The sequence below is a fragment of the Nomascus leucogenys genome, chromosome 17 (genome assembly GCF_006542625.1).
Source record: "Nomascus leucogenys isolate Asia chromosome 17, Asia_NLE_v1, whole genome shotgun sequence".
Classification (NCBI taxonomy): Eukaryota; Metazoa; Chordata; class Mammalia; order Primates; family Hylobatidae; genus Nomascus; species Nomascus leucogenys.
The window spans coordinates 25,148,171-25,170,862 of record NC_044397.1 but is presented as its reverse complement, the minus strand read 5'-3'; the positions used below and the strand labels follow the sequence as shown (position 1 = coordinate 25,170,862).

Below are 22,692 nucleotides of genomic sequence, written 5' to 3'. Positions count from 1 at the left end.
TTACAGATTAAAGGCAATAATCTTTATTCCTCACAAGAAGCCTGTGAGGTATTTAACACTGTTGTGCACACTGAGAAACTGACTCAGCAAACTGACTTGCCCAGGGTGCAATCTAATAAATGCCTATAATAAAGCCTTAGGTCTTTTGTTCCCAATTCAGTGCACTTTCCACTAAACCAGTTATAAAATGTGTTTGTTAGAAGCTTTATTTTATGAAAGAGAGAAAAAGTCTTGCGATCAGTAAGCATCTCTGGTTTGTTTTACCATCAGACTGGTGCCTAATGGTAAAAGAAAAATCTTTTAATATTCCACAAATTCAGAACGTTTTCAAACTCAACTACAGCAGTTAAGTTCAAATGAGGCAGACAGATAAACATTCATCTTTTAAAAGGTATTTACCAATGACTTTGAATTAAATACTCACGTTCCCCACTCCCCATCATCTAACACTGAAATTCACTGCAATGCCCAGTGGCCATCCTGACTCAACACTGCTCTCAACAGAATGGGGCTTGATACCCCTCACTGACTCTGCTTTGGTTCAACATACTGGAATCTTCTCTGTAGAATGAGGTGATTTTACACTGGAAAATATATACACTTATACTCGCTCCATAATACACATTGTGTTTGTTAGACAAGGTCTGACTCTATCACCTAGGATGGAATGCAGTGGTACAATCTTGGCTCAGGGCAACCTCTGCCTCTCGGGCTCAAGCCATCCTCCCACTTTGGCCTCCCGAGTAGCTGGGACTATAGACACGCACAACCACACCTGGCTAATTTTTCTAGAAAACAGTTTTGCCGTGTTGCCCAGGCTGGTCTCAAACTCCTGAGCTCAAGTGATCTGCCTGCCTCGTCCTCCCCAAGTGTTGGGATTACAGGCACAAACCATTGTGCCCAGCCACACATACCTATTTTAATGTTTGATAAAACTCTTCTTAGCCCTAATGTATTTCCTAATTTTTATCAGAAATGTCTCCAAAGATGAATTTATCAGATTTCATCAAAAGGATTTGTTTTCCATTTCTTTTTAAACTAATAGCCCATCTATGCCCAAGAAAAATTTGAAGCAAGAAACAAACATGTACGTCAAATAAGTGATGGGGTTTTTGTTTTTTTTTTTAAGTCTTTTTATCAAGAAAAAGAGGTATTACACTGAGAAAACATAACGTGGGCCTCCAGCAACTCACAGCATAGGGCTTGCTGCCTGAGTGGTGCTTAAAGGAAAAAACTGACACAAATCCAATTTAGTAAAAGATACCATTTTTTCTAATAAATTATATTTATTTACAAAAGGTCTAATTTTATATAACTATGAGGTTCTTTTACATCAGAATAATATATAAACAGAGGTGAAAATCTGGTAATTACAAACACAGAAAATAGAAACCTTGTTCCCTTATTACTCACCTTTCAGAACAAGTCCTTGGCTCAGTTGTAGAGGTGGGGAAGACCAACACCTACTGAAGTTTGCAGGCAGGAGCCCCCAAAAATGTTTATAAATAACACATTTAGATACCCTAAGGAACAGTAGTGAAGAATAGCATCAAGGAATGGCTTAGTTTGAATCTGATCAATTCACCAGCCACTCACTGTTTCACTGTCCATGACTAGGGGCAGGGAGGATTAGCCAGTATGAATGTCAGCTTTACAAGTAGGGTAATTACCATCAAATTAACAATTACCAATCACTAGCACTGAGATGGCTTTGAACTAGATCCTACTGAGAATCACAAAAGCAGTTTTGATAGTCTTAAGCTATTATAGCTAAGTGTCTTAAAATGGAGGGTTAGGGAGAATGTGTGGGTAATTACAGCAAAATCATCTCTCACTTTCCACCTCACCTTTAAGACAGCTCCAAAAAACTGAGTGCCTGACATGTCACCATGTTTCAGCCCTATTCAAAAATAGCCCAAAATGATTAGTTTTCAACTTTAAATTGTATGTTCTCACAAGTTTTGGACATGTCTGAAGTAAAAGCTAAGGTACAGTCACTAGACTTTATTTTGGGTGCACTTCAATTATGACTGTGACTTTAGTGGTGGGTTAGTATGGTTTATTGCGATGATGCTTTTTTAAGCCCTTTAATACAGATGATGGGTACCATGGATGCCAGATGAATACATATTTCAACTAGTATTTTACATTCATTCCAAAAGTGCCTATTATATGCCAGGCACTGTCCTATTCCACAAGGATATATAACAGTATATGAACCAGATAAATCCCTGCCACTGAGGAACTTAATGACCACCAGTTAAGTCGAAACAATTGGAAGAGTAATGTAATAAGGATGGTAAGAATCATCAGACTGGTATACGCCATTACCAGAAGCACAGAATGAGATTATAACCCTGTTAGAACACAGTTCCATGAAAGTAACATTATTTTGCTTTCATGTAAAATGAGTGTAATTTTATGTAGAGAATGTAGGATGGTTGAATTAAAATCTACCTAACACTGACAGAAATACATACCCAAGGGAAAATAAAAAGTCTGATTTAAGATAGAAGGAATTAATATACTTTGCTTCATTTTGTTTAGAAACAGTTTTAAAAGCTGAAGTTTTTTAGTTTTATAATTTATATTTAAATTACATAATATACTTAAATATCCTTTTTAAAAAAAGCATTCATCACTCCTCCCTGGGTACTATGTGATTTCAAATAGTTTTCTCTTACATAGCATCTAAGCTTAAAAAAAAAAAAATCTTCATATAAAGGGGTTACTCCTTTCTGGATGCAAAAATAAGAGTGGCTGCATAGCCAGCACTCAGCTGACTCTAAGACCAGAAGAAAACCGGGAACACTTAAACAAATGTTTTTTAAAGCATAAAACCAAATTACATAATTGAATGAAAACCGAATTACACAGTTTGAAACTGAAAACTTTCCAGAAAAACGCACACAGATTTTTTTCTAGTTTTTACAGTTTCTTCATCCTACCATTAACTGATTCCCTTACTTTAGGACAATCCTTTTTCATGTTATAGTTGTACGAAGTAAGGCCCATAAGCAAAAATCAAAAGAAGACAAAGCTGTGACAAATCATTATCAAATTTACTGGGAGGCATAAAATGCACTTTTGAAGTTGGAAAACATCAATAACTTACATGCTGAAGCTACTCTGGCTAATAACAAAATGCCAGCTACTATGTTGAAAAAAATGTGGTGGGACCACTGCTTTTATTTAAAAGCATTACATTATTTAAATTCACTTAGGAAGAGTGTATACTTAATACTTGATTAGCTTAATTATCTAACTTTTCATACAAATTCAATTTTCGCACAAAGAAATATGAACTGGGAGAAAAAATATTTAAAGTCCTGATTTTGAATAACTATGATATTAAATGTATAAGTGAATTTGATCTAATAGTTCATTAGTATTAATGACACTGAGGGAAGACAAACCCTCAACATTTTCCTAAGACTCCGAGGCTTTAATGAAAAGTATAAATTCCCCTTATCTGAAAATAAACACACTTTCCTGTTTTAACATATTTAACTCTAATAGAACCAATATTCCAAGATGTTTCAGTTTTTACCAAATTGAAGATTTAAAAACATAATCTATTAGTTAAAAAATATTCACAGAGAACAAAATCTTATCACCTGTGCCTTCAGACTGTCAAGTATCTTTCTGGCAACTAAATCCCATTTGATGGGATCCTGAAAGGTAGACAAAGGATCACAGTCACTTAAAATTACAATTTTATGGCAAGTATGTTGCATTTTGAATTGCAATCGGTTTACTACTATGGTTGTTTTTAAGTTAAATAATTTTCATGGGTGAACTACAAGGAAACTTTATATTGTGTTGTAGGGATTTGCGGTTATAGTAAGATTATCTCTGTAAGAAATACAGGAATCTATTTTGAGGACATGCTAAAACACATCAATAGCTTTTTATTTAAATAGAAAAATCAAAACTTTAAAGTTGTACTTTAGAAATTCATGGAAGTAATTAATGTTTTTTACAGATTCTAAGATTCTTTTGTGAAACATCACTAGTATATATTTGCCAATATCAAACGCATACTTTAAAGATTTGCCACTGATTTCCATGTCAAGTGACTGACATGATTAGCAATATTAACTCACTACAATGGGACCTCTGAAAATTGAGTCTAGACAACTCCCTGTTGCCAAAGTTATTATGTGTTTTGGCTCTAATATACAATAGGAGACTAATCTCAAGCAATCTGATTACTTCACATTTTCTCCAAGATGAGTCTTCCTACAAGCCTGGTCGTATTTCACAGCAGAAAAATGACTTGGGAGACAAAATGAGAAACAATCCCCTCACCCACCCCTTCAGCCTTTAAAGAGTAGACATTATATTTAATTCAAACGGGGCAAAATGGGAAAGAAACATTCTGGTCAGGCCCACTTTCAAAACTCAATAGGATGGGTAAGAAAAAAACTTTTTGTTCTTCTAAATCCCAACTTGAAATGGGATCTCTTCAAGTGTACACATTAAAAGAATAACACAGATAATACCAAAGAATAGGTGCTAAAATTTACTTATTTACTTAAAAAATCTCCTGCACTGAAGGAAAATAGTATAAATTACATTACCAACCTTCCAAAGTTAGCATGTAAAGAGTATTCTGTCTTCAAACCACAGCCTCTCTAAAATAGTCTGTAAAAAAATTCATAGGTGAAAAACAAATCTAGGGACCTCAAATGCACTGATTTATAATATTCTTAAATATTAAAAAAGGAAAGTAAACTAGCAGTATGGGTAAGATGAAGCAAAATTTCAGGGATTTAGTACCTTTAAAATGATCATACAATTTCTTTAGAGCTGAGCAGTTTAAGTAGAAATAAATACTAGTACACACTAGAAGAGAAGGTTTAATAATTGATAAAAATGTACAAAAATATTCAAATCAGAAATCCTTTAGAATGTGTACCACGAAGTCAATACTTCTCAGTGAGTAGGGAAGGCAAAATACTTCCTCAATAACGGGGAAAAAAAAGCAAGAGAAAGACTGAATTTAGAAAAAAAAGACAACTGTTAAAGAAAATGTTTAAGTCAACTTTTTTTTTTTTTAGACAAGGATATTGCAACTATCACTTAAAGTCTGGTGGCACATTCTTTAGTAGGTCCTTAAGGCAATATATTTAAATTAATTTACAATTTGATTTGATGTTAAAGTTTTTTTAAACATCACCTCAAAATAGATGCTCAAAATAATGCCCTCACAATAGCCTTTGTAAAATGTATTCAGATGTTTGATAAAAAATAATGGTGGCTTCATATTACAGTAGTGCTCATTAGCACCACTATAATTAAGGGTCTACCAAGTTTCTAGCAAAACCACCTATTTCTTAGGAGTTTCACCATAAAAGATCACATTGGCTTTAACCAGTTGGGTAGTGCACAAAAAAGCAGTTTTTATCAGTTGCTGGTGCTTTTTTTGTACTACTGTATTATCAAAAAATTTTTCATTATATCTTCAAAATCCAGCTTCTATAAAGTAAATCAAATCACCTCATGACTTAGATTTTAGAACAAAGTAGAGACATCTGCAGTTATCAGTAAATTGCCACCTTTAATCCATCCTACAGTGCCCTGTGAAAGGGTCACAGAAAGACAGTTATGACTGTATGAAAATATGATTCTTGATACAGAATCAAAAGTTATTTTCAATTTCCTTTGCTTTTATAAAGTCCACAATAACAATACTTAAATGCACTTTTTTTCCTGTGATATAATTAAAACCCAGTGTTATTTCAGTTGAACTTAAAATAGAGTCCCTGGTCTGAATCAGACTTTAAATCATACTGTAAACATATATTTGGTATAATTTATTGATCATCATCCAGTTGCTCCAAAAGGGTTCTTCTGCGCTTTTCCAATTCCCCTTCGCTCAGTTCACTGCCAGAAGTATCCCAATTACCCTGAAAAGACATTGATTACAATTATAGTTGACATCAGTACTCAGAGGTTTAAGGGCTGAGCCTTTGAAAAAAGAATCCAGTATCTATATAAACTCTCTTCCAAAGAAACACATTTCACAGGGTTTAAAGACTGTGTGAATATGAAGCAATATTTCCATTTAATGGAAGCCAGGTATTCATTTCCTAGATAATATATTCCTTGCTAATTTTTTTTTTGAGATGGAGTCTTGTTCTTGTCACCCAGGCTGGAGTGCAGTGGCACAATCTCGGCTCACTGCAACCTCTGCCTCCCGGGTTCAAGCAATTCTCCTGCCTCAGTCTCCTGAGTAGCTGGGATTACAGGCACCTGCCACCAAGCCCGGCTCATTTTTGTATTTTTAGTAGAGATGGGGTTTCGCCATGTTGGCCAGGCTGGCATAGCAGAATACTTCACAGAAACAGAAGTAGTATGCTTTAAGCATATGGACTCCTGTGCCAAATAAATACACAAGACTTATGAGCAGGACAAGATTTAGGCTGAACAAACAAAAATAATATTGCGCTGTAAGACACAATCTTTGAAAAGTGGATAGTTCACATATCGTCCTCTTTCATTCACTCCAGGGATTTCATTTAACCCACCATAAGCTGCTAAGAAGTACAAAGGAAGCATTCACTCTTCACTTACGATGTGACTCAGACTCACAAGTTTCAGCTCTAAAAAAAAAAACCCACCCTATACCAACGAATCAGAATATCCAGAGATCCCTAATAAGGTTTTACCTACATAGTTTATGCTCTCCAGTGATGATTCATAGGCATTTACCCTTGCTAAACCCACAGCATTTGCATTATTAGGCTCTGTCATTCATATATATATATATATTTGAAAAGGACTAATTATGTATCTGTTATTGAAATACTAACTTTGGCTTATATTTTCCTCTCCTATTTATTTGCCCTTCGTCCACCCCAAATCAGTATTTCTAAAAGTTACTGGAATTGCTATCTTTTGAAACAAAGGATTTAATAACAGTGACAACTGTAGACATCTGTAGAATCCCAGATTTAGTTTCTCACTTAAAAAGAAAATTTGAAAATTAGGTAAAAAATGTCCAGTGGCACTTCTTAGTGACCATATCCTTTCTTAGTGAGTTAAGGCTATAGTTATGAAATGCTGTATTTAAAAAATATCAAATTTAGGAGAATAAAATCTAGGATCATTCATGACCAAAAACTATGATACTGTGTGAAATGTACTTAACTGAATTTTCACTGTTTTCTTCAATGGTAGCACACCTGGAAAAAAGTCTATTCTTTCAACACCATCATGGTTTAAGCACAGAATCCATTTTTGCATTTTGAAAATACAGGCATGAAACAATTCTAAATACTTACAGAATCCTTTCCAGTCTTTTTCTTAGGCGATTTGTGTTTTGATTCTGATCTTTGTCTAGTTCTGTCTTTTTCACTTTCTTTTTCTTTTTTATCCTTCTCTCGCTCAGCATCGGATTCTGGAGAGTCCTGTATGAATAGAAAATAAGAGGTTAGCATTTTGATGAAGATACCATTCTTACATAGGTAATATTTAAGAACATCTATGTGTAACAGGTTATGTGTTCTTAGAGAGATGAAATAAAAGGTGAATTGTTAACCTCAAGGATTTGGTAAAATTTACCCAAGATTCATGGGGACAGCTTTCCCTTGGGAAGGATAAAATACCACTCATGAGACTCACTACCACATAATATGTGTAATATCTATTACGTAAATACAGACAGATATTACATTTCTCACCAACTCAATATAATACTGGTTTATATATGTACATAGTATACTGCTGTTAGCTTTAACACGTAAGGCAGAGAGCTGTATTAATAAAATTATTTTCTTGAAATTGCTGAGTGGGAATTATTTAAAATTTAACGTTAGTGCTTAAATGGTTCTTCATTAGATATGCACAAATTCCAATAAAAAAAAATGTAATTCAACAGGTTTGTGGTGATACCCAGGCCTTCAGATTTTGAAAAAACTCCTTAGGTGGATCCTAATGTACACCTAAGATTAAGAACTACAAGAGTAGAGTGGTTGTTTTAACATTTAAACTTGTGGTTCTCAACAACAACTGCAATCTACACATACACACAAATATACATACATACACAAAGACACATGCACGCACGAGTCTCTTTTCTAGAAGATTAATTTTAAAGACCAAGATGGGGATCCTAACACTGGTGTGTGTATTTTTTCAAAGCTCACCAAATGATTTTAATGGAAGATTAACGTGAAGAGCAACAACGAAACTCTGAGTTTATGTGCCCACCTGAACTGTCCTGGGCTGCAGAGAACTAGATAGAAAAAGGTTCTATGATCTCTGAGGAAGTTAAGGGCAAAAGCCTAGGTGAAATGTAAAAATCAGAAGCTTGCTTACAGATTTATGTCTCCTCTTCTTACTTTTCTTCTTATGCTTTTTTGACTTTTTATAACTTCTCTCTGAGTAGCATAAAAGGATAAAAAGTGTCAGAATTTGAGTTTATCAGTGTCAATGATTTAATCAAATAAACAGAAACGCTCACCAGACTCTGCACTAGAAGAATGTTCTGAAGCAGAACGAGACTCTGATCGTTGTCTTTTTTTCTTTGAATGGCTATCATCATCATCGGAATCTGACCCCTAAAAAACACAAATAATTTCATTCATAATAATGCTAACACTTTAATACACTCATGGCACCATATAATAAATTCCCTTACCGATCGAGAGCGGGAACGTTTCCTATGATGTTTTTTAGATTTCTTAGAATGTTTCTTGTTCTTTGAATGATGATGCTGACATTCATGCTATGGGGACAAAAAAAAAAATTTTCAAGAATTTACACTTACTGTGGACAGACTGTAAAGAATCTTTAAAAAGCTATGGAAGTAAGTTCTTAGAGTAAAACTCTACAATACATAGAAATGTAATCCCTTGAAACTGTGAAGAATTGTCACTTAATTTTTTTTTCTTTTTCTTCTTGCCCATCCTATACCCACTCATTTAGACATCTAAACAAAACAATGTTAAATTAGTAGAAAAAGTAGGGTTTTTTTGTTTTTGTTTTTTTTGAGACGAAGTCTCGTTCTGTCACCCTGGATGGAGTGCAGTGGTGCGATTTTGGCTCAATGCAACCTCCGCTTCCCAGGTTCAAGCAATTCTCCTGCCTCAGCCTCCCGAGTAGCTGGGATCACAGGTGCGTACCACCATGCCCAGCTAACTTTTGTATTTTTGGTAGAGACAGGGTTTCACCATGTTGGCCAGGCTGGTCTCAAACCCCTGACCTCAGGTGATCCACCCGCCTCGGCCTCCCAAAGTGCTGGGATTACAGCCATGAGCCACTGCACCCAGCTGAAAAAGTTTTTTTTTTTTTTGTTTTTTTTGAGACGAAGTCTCACTCTGTCGCCCAGGCTGGAGTGCAGTGGCATGACCTAAGCTCACTGCAAGCTCCGCCTCCCGGGTTCACGCCATTCCCCTGCCTCAGCCTCCCAAGTAGCTGGGACTACAGGTGCCTGACACCACGCCCGGCTAATTTTTTGTATTTTTAGTAGAGACGGGGTTACACCATGTTAGCCAGGATGGTCTCGATCTCCTGACCTTGTGATCCGCCCACCTCGGCCTCCCAAAATGCTGGGATTACAGGCGTGAGCCACTGTGCCCAGCCCGAAAAAGTATTTTTTAAGAATGAGAATGGTGTGGTTTAGAAGAAAAGTGTAATATGCAGTCACGTCTGCTTTTAATGACAGTGAAATACAATGACACTCAGGCATGGCTTTTGTGATCAATCTGGCTTTGGTCAGCAAGTTAGGCCAAGCACTAAGATAAAGAACAACCTGAGAGCCATCCTTGAATTAAGATATGTAAGGTTGATGTCAGAATAAATGCAAAATCTGCTACCCCTCTTTCATCTCCCCCAAGGAGCCATTTCCTTCCTCCTCAAACAAGACATCGTTAGACATCCATATGTTGTCTTTGTGGATTTCTACTTATTAAAACAATTACTAGGTTAGCAGTGATGGGGGGTGCTACAGTATAAGCTCCTTGCCCCTGAGCATTTCTGTGGCTTTGAGAGTAAATTCTACCTCAGTTACAGAAGTGGAAATGGAAAATCTGGATCTCAGAATGGACTATTCTCCTTTTGATCTCACTGAATGGTAACCTACCTTTCTTTAATACCTCAAGCCTCAGATTATTAAGGCCCCAAAATCTGAATGTGTTCAGCCCTTCCTTATGGTACCATTTTTACTCCATTTACCACCTAACTACTTTACCCCCAAGTATAGATCATGAAAGAATCTGGAGACTCTTGAACTGGGGGACTCTTGAACTGGGGGAAAATAGGTAAGTCACTATATCTAGAGCAGAGCTTCTCAAAATTAAATGTATATTTTAATGCTTAGGAATCTGATTAAAATGAAGAGTCAGATGCAGGATTTCTGCCCCATGGGGCCTAAGGTTCTGCACTCCTAAGAAGCTCCTAGGTAATGCAGATGCTTCTGTTCTGCACTACATTTGGCACAGAAAAGATCTAGAGGCCCAGCATGGTTGCTCACACCTATAATCACAGTACTTCAGGAAGCCAAGGCAGGAGACTTGCTTGAGGTCAGCCTGCCCAACATAGCAAGATCCCATCTTTATAAAAACAAAAACCAAAAAAACCCCACAAAAAGCCAAGTGTGATGGCACGTGCCTGCAGTTCCAGCTACTCAGGAGGATCGTTTGAACCCAACAGTTCAAGGTTGCAGTGAGCCATAACTGCACCGCTGCACTCTGGCCTAGCAGTGGATGGATGAGAGACCCCGCTTAAAAAAAAAAAAAAAAAAAAAAAAAAAAAGCCAACAGGACCACATCTAGAGGCAGCTGTGAAACAATATAGGGCCTATATGAGTACATGTTACAGAAAAAACTGTGGTTAACATTACATTAATCAAGAACAATAAATCAAGAAATAGGAAATAGTCAATTTAGTAACCTTCTATGCCCATTTACAATGCAACACTATAATATTAAGCACATACTAGTTTTTAGCTTATAAAGTATTAGCTACTCTAAAACTGACAGCATGGCATACTTGTTAAAAGCACTGACCAAGGTCAACATGCCCGGCTTCCAACCCTGTAACTCACTTCTCTCTGCCTTAGTTTGTTCACCTATTAACTTCATAGGCTTATTGAAAGGATTAAGTTCATATACATAAAGCAATTAGAACATAGGCATCAAATACTAATATTCAATAATTATCGGTCAATTCAGCATACTTACAAGGGCCTAACTGAAACTGTCATCGAAATACTTTTTTTTTTTTTTTTTTTTTTTTTTTTTGAGAAGGAGTCCTGCTCTGTTGCCCAGGCTGGAGTGCAGTGGCATGATCTTGGCTCACTGCAACCTCCGCCTCCTGGGTTCAAGCAATTCTCTTGCCTCACCCTCCTGAGTGGCTCGGATTACAGGCGCCCGCCACCACTCCCTGATATTTTTTTTTGTATTTTTAGTAGAGACAGGATTTCGCCATGTTGGCCAGACTGGTTTCAAACTCCTGACTTCAGGTGATCAGCACACAACTCAGCCTCCCAAAGTGCTTGTTTTACAGGCGTGAGCCACCGTGCCCAGTGAAGCTTGCCTATTAAAGTGACCTGAGATGTTATTGTTTCATTGCTTATTTTAACAAAAACTTACCATTTATTCCATTATTTTCCAGAAACTTTCTTTTCTAATGTGGTATAATACCTCAAATGTGCCTAAAAACTATTTTCTATCTGCTTTACAAGAAAAATTTTAAGTTTTCTTTATTAGTCAATCAATCCATGTGGCTGCCAAACTGCTCAATTTCTAAAACTTTCTAAAAATACAAAACAAATAGTTTTCACATACAAATCTTTATATTCCCATGGAAACTTACAGTTTCTTTCACTTAAAAGCAGTTTTTATAGGAAAAAAAAATTATCTAACCGTCCAGGTATAAAAGCAGTGAATATTAAGTAACGTACTTTCATCATTCTAAGTTCAATTTGTTTATATTTTATATATTTTGTATATGAGAATTCTAAAATTACCTCAAGCACATGCATAAAATCTTTAAATATTCGTTTTCTTTCAGATTCTAGAGTTATGTCCTCAAATGCTGGCTCTTTTACAAATCTCTCACGGATCTGAAGAATTCAGATACAAAATAAATATATGAATACCAACAAAAGTACAACAATACATCTAAAATAAATCATAACAGCAAGTGAAAACTGCGATGAATCAGTCCCCTTAAAGTCCATTATTTCCTCCCTTCAAAAGTCCAAACCACTCTTTACAAATATTCCTAAACGCAGTCACAGCTGATTTAATGCTTTCATTACATTCTAAATATATTTAATATATTCTACAAATAAATTTAGCTTATTTTTGTGGCTATAAAATGAAAAATAAAAATATTTTAAATTTCTCAATTGTAAAGAAAAGAATTCCATTAGAAAAAAATAACAGGTATACATACATCTTCCCAGACAGCATCCAATTCTATCGGAGGAGCAGCTTGTTTTAACATACTCTTAAATGCAGATTCTTTTCGTTTCATCTTCCGAGCCTCTTCTTTTTCTCTTTCACGTTCACGGGCTTCTGCCTTTTCTAGTAACTATTAGAAAATCATATTTAATCAGTTATAATACTACCATAACTATTAGCTGAAATAATTTATTGTTAATTTAGGAATCACGCATTGTTTAAAATGAGCTTGCCCAACTTGCCCACATGTGGCCCAGGACGGCTTTGAATGTGGCTCAACACAAATTTGTATACTTTCTTAAAACATTATAAGGTTTTTTTTGCAAGTTTTTTTTTTTTTTTAGCTCATCAGCTATCATTAGTGTACTTTATGTGTGACCCAATGCCTGGTTTATAATGGCCATTTTATGTATAATACCAGTTAATTTGAGCAAAGGAAGTTTAATATCAATCCATCATCTAAATATAGTTTTTTGTTTTACCTTACCTGAAAGACTGGCTACTACTCTGTAAAATTCTATTCATATTCCCTTATTCCAATACTCTGCAACTTAGCTGCTTTTATCTGAATAAATTAAAAACTATGCTATTAAACTAGTTATTTACAACAGAAAAAATAACTTACACTATTGAAAGCCAATTTGATGTTTCCAGCATCTAATGTAGTTGATCTTTTAGTTGAACTGATTATTGCCACAAAATCTTCAAAAGTAGTATTTACTTCAACTACAAATCCTTTATCCTAAAAAAAAGAAATCTTAACATTAATAATGCATAAATCAAAGGAATACAGTACTAACTTTTAAGATATACTATTGGTTAAAAGGTAAGAATAAATATAGTTATTTACCTTTAGAATGTCTTTTATTATCTTCTTCTCATCATGATAACGTGCTTTAAGATCCTCAACATAAAACTTGAAAAGATCAAGTGCAGTTGATCCTAATGAAAAAACTAAAGAAGTCAAAAGCTAGCTCTAACCAAAGAGCTGCAATTACTTTGTTGTTTAAAAAACAAAAATAAAGCACCCTTTCCCCCAACACAATCACCTTTGCATTTGGCCCATTCCAACTACCACCATAATGGTAAATTAGGAAAGAAAATAATCTTACCAGGCTGACCAAGCATATTAGTGAATCTAATATCAGAACTAATAGTTGGATACAATTCCATCCAAGATGACATAGAATGTAGTTGTCCATGTTCATGTAATTCATCTAAAAATATCTAGGGAGAAAAATTATATTTGAAAAGTCATCTCAAGTACATGAGAAATAAGAGTCTAACATGAAAACACACAAAAACTTTGACATAGTTAAAACTCTTCTACCAATGTTATCCCAAACCTGTTTGGGTACAAAGAATATTTGCTATTTGGGCAAAGTAACAATTGCCTTTAGGCAAAAAAATATTTTGTCCTTTAGAGAAGGTAACTTTTGAAACAGCACATTATCTTCCTAAGGTTCTATTTCCTACACTTTAAGATAGAACCTAATTTTTAGCTTTAAAAAAAAAAGGTAAAAGTTAACTTGAATTACAAATGATGAGGCTAAAGAATGTATATGCATGTTTCCTTAAATGTATACTTTCTGTCTTTAAAAATAGTGCCTAATGTGTTCTAGGTATTTTTATTTACTTTTAAAAACAAGGGGCCTTAAGAGGAGGATGTGTAATTTTCCCAAAGTAGTTTGGAGACCTAGGATTCAAACCCATGTCTAGTTTCAATTTCCACACTTCCTGCTTCCAACCCAATCCTTAGGGAGTTTAATCCTATACACCAGAGGATCCCAACCTCCGGCCACAGAACCAGAACCAAGCCACACAGCAAGAAGTGAGTGGTGGAACAGGCATTACCGCCCGAGCTCACCTCCTGTCAGATCAGTGGCGGCATCAGATTCTCACAGGACTGCGAACCATATTGTGAACTGAGCATGCCAGGAATCTAGGTTGTGTGGTCCTTATGAGAATCTAATGCCTGATGATACCAAGTCCCCACCCCACCCTACTAGGAAAAACTGTCTTCCACTAAACTGGTCCCTGGTGCCAAAAAGGTTGGGACCGCTGCTATACACAAATGTGCCTAAAAGAAACTGTAACCTTATATTGTGTTCCCACAGTTCCTATACCTGCACTGTTCAATAAGGTAGCCACTGACCAAACGTAGCTTCTGGGTACACGAAATGTAGCTAGTCTGAGTTGTGATGTGCTGTTAAGTATAAAACACACAATGATCTTGAAGATTTAATACCACAAATATTAGCAATTTTTAAAAATATTGATTACGTGTTAAAATAATATCTGGTTATATTGGGTTAAATTACTAAAATAAATAAGAAATTAAAATCGCATTTGTGGCATTCACATTTTTATTGGATAGAGCTGTCCTAAAGTAACATCAGGCACTTACAACTCCACTCACTCCTCTTCAAACAAGATTTATGTCCATACTCCCTTGCAACTCTGAAATTCTTTTCTCAAACCCTGTCTGTATCTACCCTTTTGTCAACTACCCTTACACTTCAACATAAATGGAACTTTGTCTTAACCACTCTTGTGCTCACCAGCTTCCTCACTTGCTCCCTCTTCTGAGTCTCTAAAATAGTTTGGAAACCATCTTCAGTGATGCTCTAGTACCTTAGAACTTACCTCACTCTATCATACCTGTTTTGCTAGTGTTTCTTACACTTCCAGAGTGGTGAGATCTGTCTGATAAAGTCAAAGTGTGAGACTGAAATTATTTCAATAGTGGATCCCTAACCTGAAAGAATCACCTGAGGAGTATTTTTTTTAAAGCAATATGAATTAATATCCAGATATTTGGAATATTAGAAGATGACCGATGTGAATTCAGGTTTGAAAACCACTCTGACAAAACTGTATGGTTCTTATTCTCTTCTACTTTACTTGCCCCATTTTAGGGGTGAAAAAGCCTTGACTTTTACATTATGGAAAGCAAGTTGCTTCAAAGATGGCTGAGCTTGATGTTTCTTCTTCTCGTGGCACTAATGACATCTTGGATGACTAATTCTTTTTTCTTTCTTTCTCTTGGTTGAGGGCAGGGTATTTTTGAGCCCTGTACTACATTGCAGGATGTTTAGCAGCATCTCTTGCCTCTACACACTAGATACCAGTAGCATGTTCCCCACAAATAGTGACAATCACAAAATCTTTCCTGGTTGAGCACCACTGTCTTAGATCCAAATCAGTATTAATTTTTCTCCATCTTCATCCTTCTTTTTGTTCTTATATACTGTTCTCAATGTAACTGTATTCATATATATGCTTGAATTCCAGACTTTCCGAGATTTCGTTTAATGAGAATCACCCTTATTTTTCAGTTCTTCCTTCATTCTCTCCCTCTTAACTGGTTTTCTCTTACCCAAGAAAAGCCTTTCTCTTAACCGCAAGCTTATTTGAATTTCACCTTATTGAATATCTTTCAACTATTTGGCAGACCTTTAACTTTCCCTACCATGCCAATGGTCACTAAACACCTTAAACGCCACTCTTAACACCTTAAATGCCACTCTTAACAGTATTCTTTCAGTCCTCATTCCATAAAAATTTCTTAACATGTTACTTTAGGTGGATTCCTTTACCTCAGGGGTTTCTCAAAGACTCATTTGAAAGACTGTTTAAAAAAATCATATTGTTAGGTCCCATTTCCAGAATCTGATTCTGTAAGTCTGACGTGGAGTTTGAGAATATGCATTTTCATAATTTCCCAGGTGATACTGATTCTGTGCATCTGGGGATCATGATCTATCTTAAAATTCCAAACTCTTGGCTTCTGAGACACTATACATTCCTCTGGTTCTCCCTGAAAGCCTCAGATCAATCCTTTCCAGACAACATTGACTTCAAATACCAGTTTTAAGACAGAAGAAAAACAAGATCATAGTTTCCTTGTCATAGACGTGATGAATTTTCTGATTAGCAAATGAACACTAAATAAAAAGATAGTCATCATCATAACCGTAATTACTGAGAAGCTCTCCAATAATGATCTTTTATTGTCTAATGCCAATCTTCTCTTTTAATTCATTTCACTAAAGTCCTAAATAAATCTTTTCAAGTAGCAGAACAGGAAAATTACCAGGCTGAATATCTGAAAGAATATTAATACCTTAACACCAATTATATTAGTAGCAATCAGAAACTATGCCAGACACATAGCAATCTGATTCAAAGCCACATTTAGGCTTATTTAAGGAACCGTAACAGCCTTTACATCAAAATTTTGCCTCACGGTCTCCATCTTCAGTATTGTTTACATTATATTCTCATATTTTCTATGACCCAGACCTTATTTTCACTGTATTATTATTTTTTCATATATGTCTCCTTATTTTAAACCACTGCAAAACCTTCATCAGAGACATTAAAGCTTAAGTTGTGGAAGAGTGTATAATAGCCCTCCTAAGAATCTGTCCTCCCCTTCTTCCTGGGCACATGGCTGCTTAGCTAAAAGCTAAGTTTTCTAGCCTCCTTTGTGTAGCTAGTTGTGGCCATGTGACTAAATTCTCAGCAACTGAACCCAAATGAAGGAGGTGAGCAGAACTTCTACATCATTAGCTTTAAAAAGAACTATTCTTTCGACTTTTTCCAAGTTAAAATGTGAAATGGGGGCAGCATACCCCTAACTCTGCAGAGAAGGTTAACATGCTAGGGCACTGGTTCTCAAAGTATGGTCCAACAGTATCGATATCACCTGGAAATTTAGAAATGTAAATTTTCAGACTCCACCCTAGACTTACTAATTCAAATTCTTCAGGTAGGGCTAAACAATTTGTGTTTTTAACCATTGTAGAACATGATCAAGTCTAGGAAGTCACTAAGATAAAGGAACCTATCAAGAGTAGTAAATGTTAAGTTTTCATTGAATAAGGACTGAAATCATTCTACTGGCTGTGACGTTTAAGACAGTAACCTTTGGCACAGCGCGAATAATTTTTTTTTTTTTTGGAGACAGGATCTCACTCTTTCGCACAGTCTAGAGTGCAGTGGCGCCATTGCAGCTCACTGCAGCCTTGACCTCCTGGGCTCAGGTTCTCCCACCTCAGCCTCCTGAGTAGCTGGGACTACAGGCGTGCACCACCACACCTGGCTAATTATTATTATTATTATTTTGTATTTTTAGTAGGGACCGGGTTTCATCATGTTACCCAGGCTGGTCTTGAACTTCTGGACTCAAGCAATTGCCAGCCTCAGCCTCTCAAGGTGCTGGGATTATGGGCATAAGCTACCGTGCCTGGCCAGAAGAAATTTTTAAAACGTCCTCCACTTCATTCTGATACACACTGAATTTTGAGAACCACCGCCTTAAGGGATGGCAATATGCCCTGCCCTAGACCAAAAAGACTGTTACTTCAAGAAAAAACTTATTTAAGCCATTGTAACCTAGCATTTATCCTAATACAATGGTTAATGGAAGAGACCCTGTAGTGAAAACTGCATGGATTCAAATTCTGGCTTCACTATTCAGCAGCTGTTGAACTTGGGCAAGTCACTTCACCTCTCCATTTCCTTAGTTATATAAACTTATATAACAAAAACAGTAAGTACCCTTATAAGGCAAGACTGTCATAAAAATTGAGATTACAAATGTAAATTGTATTGACAGTAAGCAATCAAAGAATATTAGCTATTATAATTATTGAAATGGGTGAGATATGAAATGCAAAAAATTCATTGCTCCATATTTTCTATCACTGAAAATAAAAATGATACTTGAAGATGAAAATGAACTACTAGCTAAAAACCATGCAATCCCAGGTCCTTTTTTTAGTGTTTAAGAAATTATGGCCCATCCCCAAACTATACCCTAACAGTCCCTTTGTCCTCCAGAGACTAAATATCATCTACTACTGACTCGCCACACATATCTTGTTTCCAGTCATCTCTCCTGTTGTTTTTCTCAACCGAAACCTCATTTATCAATGTTCATCTGTAGAACTTAAAGAGTTAAATGTGTATGAGTCCTCATCACAAAGCCTAAGTCTATGATCTGGGAACAGTTGTCTCAAAACTCTCTGTATCACTGTTAAAGTTCAGTAAGTATAATATAAAACGAAGTTAGAAAAGAGAGCTTTTTCTTTTACCTGGAAAGATTCCCTATTTTTTCGCTGTCGTCTCCTTTCTCTCAGCAAACTCTTCTGTTTTTCTTCTTCTTCCTCCTTTTCTAAAGCCCGAATGTGTTCTTCAAAGCAAATTAATGCATCTTCTTTGTCCATATCTAAAGTATTTGCAAGTTAAAATTTAGAGTGTCAAATGTCAACAAGTAGTTTATTTGCATTAGCTCCCCCAAAATTTCAAAATCACCTGTCAAAACTACTTGTAGTTAGGCTAGGGTGCGGTGGCTCATGCCTGTAATCTCAACACTTTGGAAGGCTGAGGTGGGAGGATTGCTTGAGCCCAGGAGTTCAAGACTAGCCTGGGCAACACAGCAAGACCCCGCCTCTAAACAAACAAACAAACAAACTTGTATTCAAATTCATATATGATTTGTGATCATCTGCATATTAAAGTTTTAAGGAAAATTTCACGAAGAACTCAATAAAAGACATTCTGAAACATGTCATAGGATAAAACAAAGGATGTGCATATGGCAAAACTAATGAAAATAAAAGTGTTATGATAAAATGTTTGCAATATCAAATTATTCCAGAAGCTTTTCAAAGTATAGAACTGTACACCCTATAAAAAAATCTACTGAAGCATGACTTTTAGAGGGGTAGCTGATAAAGCTATAATTTAAAAAGCAATTGGTTAACTCAGAAAGAGTACTTAGGGAAGCCTAATGTAAGATAATTCTAATACATTTTTCTCTTTTTACAAATCTATAATGTTATTACCTCAAGAAAACAACATGAGTAAAATGCGGTAATTCATTTAGTTCTTACCAGGTTACATACAAATGGCTAAGCATAATTTCAAATTTGACCTATAATTAAAATATTTCAAGGATTGCCTGATAAAGCTACTTTAAATTTGAAAAAATATTTTGTCATGAATCACAGACTCAATCAGAAAGAAGTATCCTATTTGGAAATAAATACAACACTTTTTCAGAAATAAACAAACAACTGCATAAAATTCAGTTAGTTATCTCACATAAAAAGTGAAAATAATTCCTTGCTGCTGGAGGATGCTGTTTAAAACTATTTCTCTTACTTAGCCATTATTCTTACTTTGTAACTCCTCATCTTCTGCAAAAGTTGGATTATCCATCAGATACTGCTGGGCTTCAGACCAAGTGGTAGAGTATGTTACATTAGCCATGTTGTCAAGTATGTTTTTTAAGGCTTCCCAATTTCTCTTTCGCAACTGCTTTGCTTGTTCCTATAGCAAAAGTATGAATATGTGTTTCAAAGTTCCAAGAAATTAAGATATTTAAATTGTAATTAGTGATGGTTTCTTTATATTCTAATGGATGACCAAATTTCAAAGGTTAAGTCAATTTTCAAGTAAATTTCATTTACTTTAAATGGCCACACTGCTAACTTTGCTAATGCTCTTGCCTAAGCGCTTGGCTTTGGTACTTAGCTTCAAATTTTCCACCTCCTTCTAAAAGCCAGAATCTGGAAACCATGTTTTTGGCTTTTCCCCCATACTACATAAACCTTTCTACCACTATGCACTACAGACAGTCTGAAACTAAGGTTACTATGGACAAGTCACATTGCAGGTAAATGCTAAAGTCTTCAATGACCTTCAGCTATGTTTAAATTTGATAATACTTGCATCTATATGTGTTCCTTGAAAACCAGATAACATAAAATGTAATAGTGCACAATGAAAAAGAGACATGAGTAAAATAGGTATTTTAAAATGTTGTAAGTTTAGTAGAAACAACTGCACATTGCTGTCATTCTTGTAACAATCATGCTTGTTATAAGCAAAAAAACCCAGCATTTTTAAACCTAATGGGCAAAAAAGGTATCTTCTTTTTCAAAGTGAGCATAAGATAGCCAATTAATGACAATACAAATAGTTGAATGAATACCCATTGAGTCTACATCAGTACTTACTATGCTACATGAACGATAAAGGTTATTATTATAGAAGCTATACATTCCATCATTAAATTTTACTTCCAATAAATAAATCTGCTATACCACATAAAGTGGATAAACTAAGCCACAAAAATGTACATATTATAAAACCAATCCTCATCAGAATGAGGAAACATCTTGTGTTATCTATAAATACCAATAACTAAGAATAAAGAATACCTTTTCTTTTTTTGAAAGAAAGAACAAAACATCTTCATAGATTTCAAGACGATCACGTTCTGATATTGCATTCCAAACTTCCATCTCTCCAAACATTTGCTCTGCTTTTCTGTTAAAAAAAATTATTATACAATAAAAATTAATTTTAACCAATTTTTAAACTAAATTTAAAACTACAAAATGAATACTTCCTATTCCAAGTTCATAAATACATTAAAGACAAACTCCTGGATAATTATGAAAACAAACAAACAAACAAACAAAAAAACAAAAACACATGCCTCCCTCTCTCCTTAGCGATAGAGGGGATAATTCACATTAGGCACTGCTTATAGTCTAGACTACCTCTATATCTAAGGGCAGCCACACAGACTACCAAACTGCCTACAGAACTAAATTACAGACTTCTCTGGAATACTGAGGAGATCAAACAAATACATACAGAAAATTGGCTTCATAACATATCGAAAAAACTTTAATATTAAATTACCCACAATTTTACATAATAGAGCAATCTAAAATGAAGAATGCTACATAAAACAATTATTCAAAATGCTATGCCTACTTAATGAAAATAGCCTCTTTTTACTCCACAAATATCAATAATTTCAATGTTTTTAAGTAAAAGGCAATCAAATTTGATTTTTCTTTTTTTTTTTTTTGAGACAGGGTCTCGCTGTCACCCTGGAGTGCAGTGGTGCAATTATGGCTCACTGCAGCCTTGACATTCCCAGGTTCAAGTGATCTTTCCACCTCAGCCTCCCAAGGAGCTGGGACTACAGGCATGTGCCACCATGCTTGGCTAATTTTTGTATTTTTTTTTTTTTCCTAGAGACAGGGTTTTGCCATATTGCCAAGGCTGGTCTTGAACTCCTGGGCTCAAGCCATCTGCTTGCCTTGGCCTCCCAAATGGTAGGAATTATAGGTGTGAGCCACCACGTCTGGCCTCCAACTTGATTACTGAATACAGTCTTTCTCCCCTTCTTCCAGTCTCTAAAAAACTTACTAAGTCAACAAGTTAAATTCTACATTTAACTATAGATTTATTTTATACCTCATGAAGTTTCCACGTTCATAATCATCTAGTTTTATTTAATCAGCTCTGGATCAGCTACTGCACATGGCAGAAAAGTATGACACAAACGACAATGTAGTAAACACAGGCCATGCAGCACTAAACATCTTACTTGTATCTGGTTGTAGAAGTCATTTTCTCATGATTTTCAAGAAAACGCTGAAAGGATTCCTTAGCCTCTTTGTACTTTGATCTTGCTTCTTCTTTTTCTTCTTTTTCTGTCTGGACTTTATAGGCATTAAAGGCTTGCTTTTTTTCACTTAACTTTGCCAAAGCACTAATATAAAAATACCATGTAAGAGTAAACACAGGCAAAATAATCAAATATTAGTGGTTTGAAAAAAATAATAAAATTGTCTACGCATATAAATTTTAAACTTTTCAAAACTTTATTAAAGACAAATGATTGTAGAAAGTAATTTCTACTTTTAAAATAATTATTATTTTATATATAGCGGAGTACTCAAATTGTTTGATAAGCCTTTGACTTTTTGGTTATTAGACATAAAACAACTCTATACTTGGTATCCTAAACAGAATTCAACAGTTAAATGTTTTATCTTTCTACACAACTTTAAATGTGCTAGGCTTGCTATGCTCAAAGTGAAAAGTAAATAAAAAGTTGAAGTACTACCTGTATCGTGGATCATTAATAATCATTTTCATAGCTTGCTCCCATGAAGCATTCGATGGTACCCGCTGAAAATAATTTAAATGAAAAATTAAAATTTCACACAAGAATAGTTTAAGTCACATAATAGGAAACTGAGTATAATACTAACTGCAAACATCAAGCATTTCCCTTTGCAGGAGTTTGAAATAAGTTTAAAAAAATAGTTTTTTATTGAAGGCAAATCTATGTAATACACGTATGAACTAAAATGAAAACTTTAACTGAAATCTAAATAGAGCATAAATGCTTTTTTCTTAGACTATGGATAAAAGATAATTATTATGAATTAAAAAA

At 35.2% G+C, this 22,692-nt stretch overlaps 1 protein-coding gene across 9 annotated transcripts in view; it reads right to left on the bottom strand.

Moving 5' to 3' along the window:
• Nucleotides 1-1,266: 1,266 nt before the first annotated feature.
• Nucleotides 1,267-22,692, bottom strand: part of PRPF40A (pre-mRNA processing factor 40 homolog A) — a 65,887-nt gene continuing 44,461 nt past the window's right edge. For 5 of the 9 annotated variants that reach the window (XM_030795997.1, XM_030795998.1, XM_030795992.1 and 2 more), the window contains 15 exons: nt 22,360-22,424; nt 21,838-22,002; nt 20,651-20,759; nt 19,607-19,757; nt 18,518-18,651; nt 13,529-13,643; nt 13,267-13,370; nt 13,042-13,158; nt 12,409-12,546; nt 11,978-12,073; nt 8,648-8,734; nt 8,471-8,567; nt 8,326-8,387; nt 7,290-7,415; nt 1,267-5,912 (listed from right to left, as the gene is read on the bottom strand). In XM_030795997.1, coding sequence (XP_030651857.1) covers nt 5,820-5,912; nt 7,290-7,415; nt 8,326-8,387; nt 8,471-8,567; nt 8,648-8,734; nt 11,978-12,073; nt 12,409-12,546; nt 13,042-13,158; nt 13,267-13,370; nt 13,529-13,643; nt 18,518-18,651; nt 19,607-19,757; nt 20,651-20,759; nt 21,838-22,002; nt 22,360-22,424 — 1,659 coding nt within the window. In that variant the 3' untranslated portion in view covers nt 1,267-5,819. The remainder of the gene's footprint in view (nt 5,913-7,289; nt 7,416-8,325; nt 8,388-8,470; nt 8,568-8,647; nt 8,735-11,977; nt 12,074-12,408; nt 12,547-13,041; nt 13,159-13,266; nt 13,371-13,528; nt 13,644-18,517; nt 18,652-19,606; nt 19,758-20,650; nt 20,760-21,837; nt 22,003-22,359; nt 22,425-22,692) is intronic. The other 4 variants (XM_030795994.1, XM_012496465.2, XM_030795999.1 and 1 more) reach the window with 1 other exon arrangement.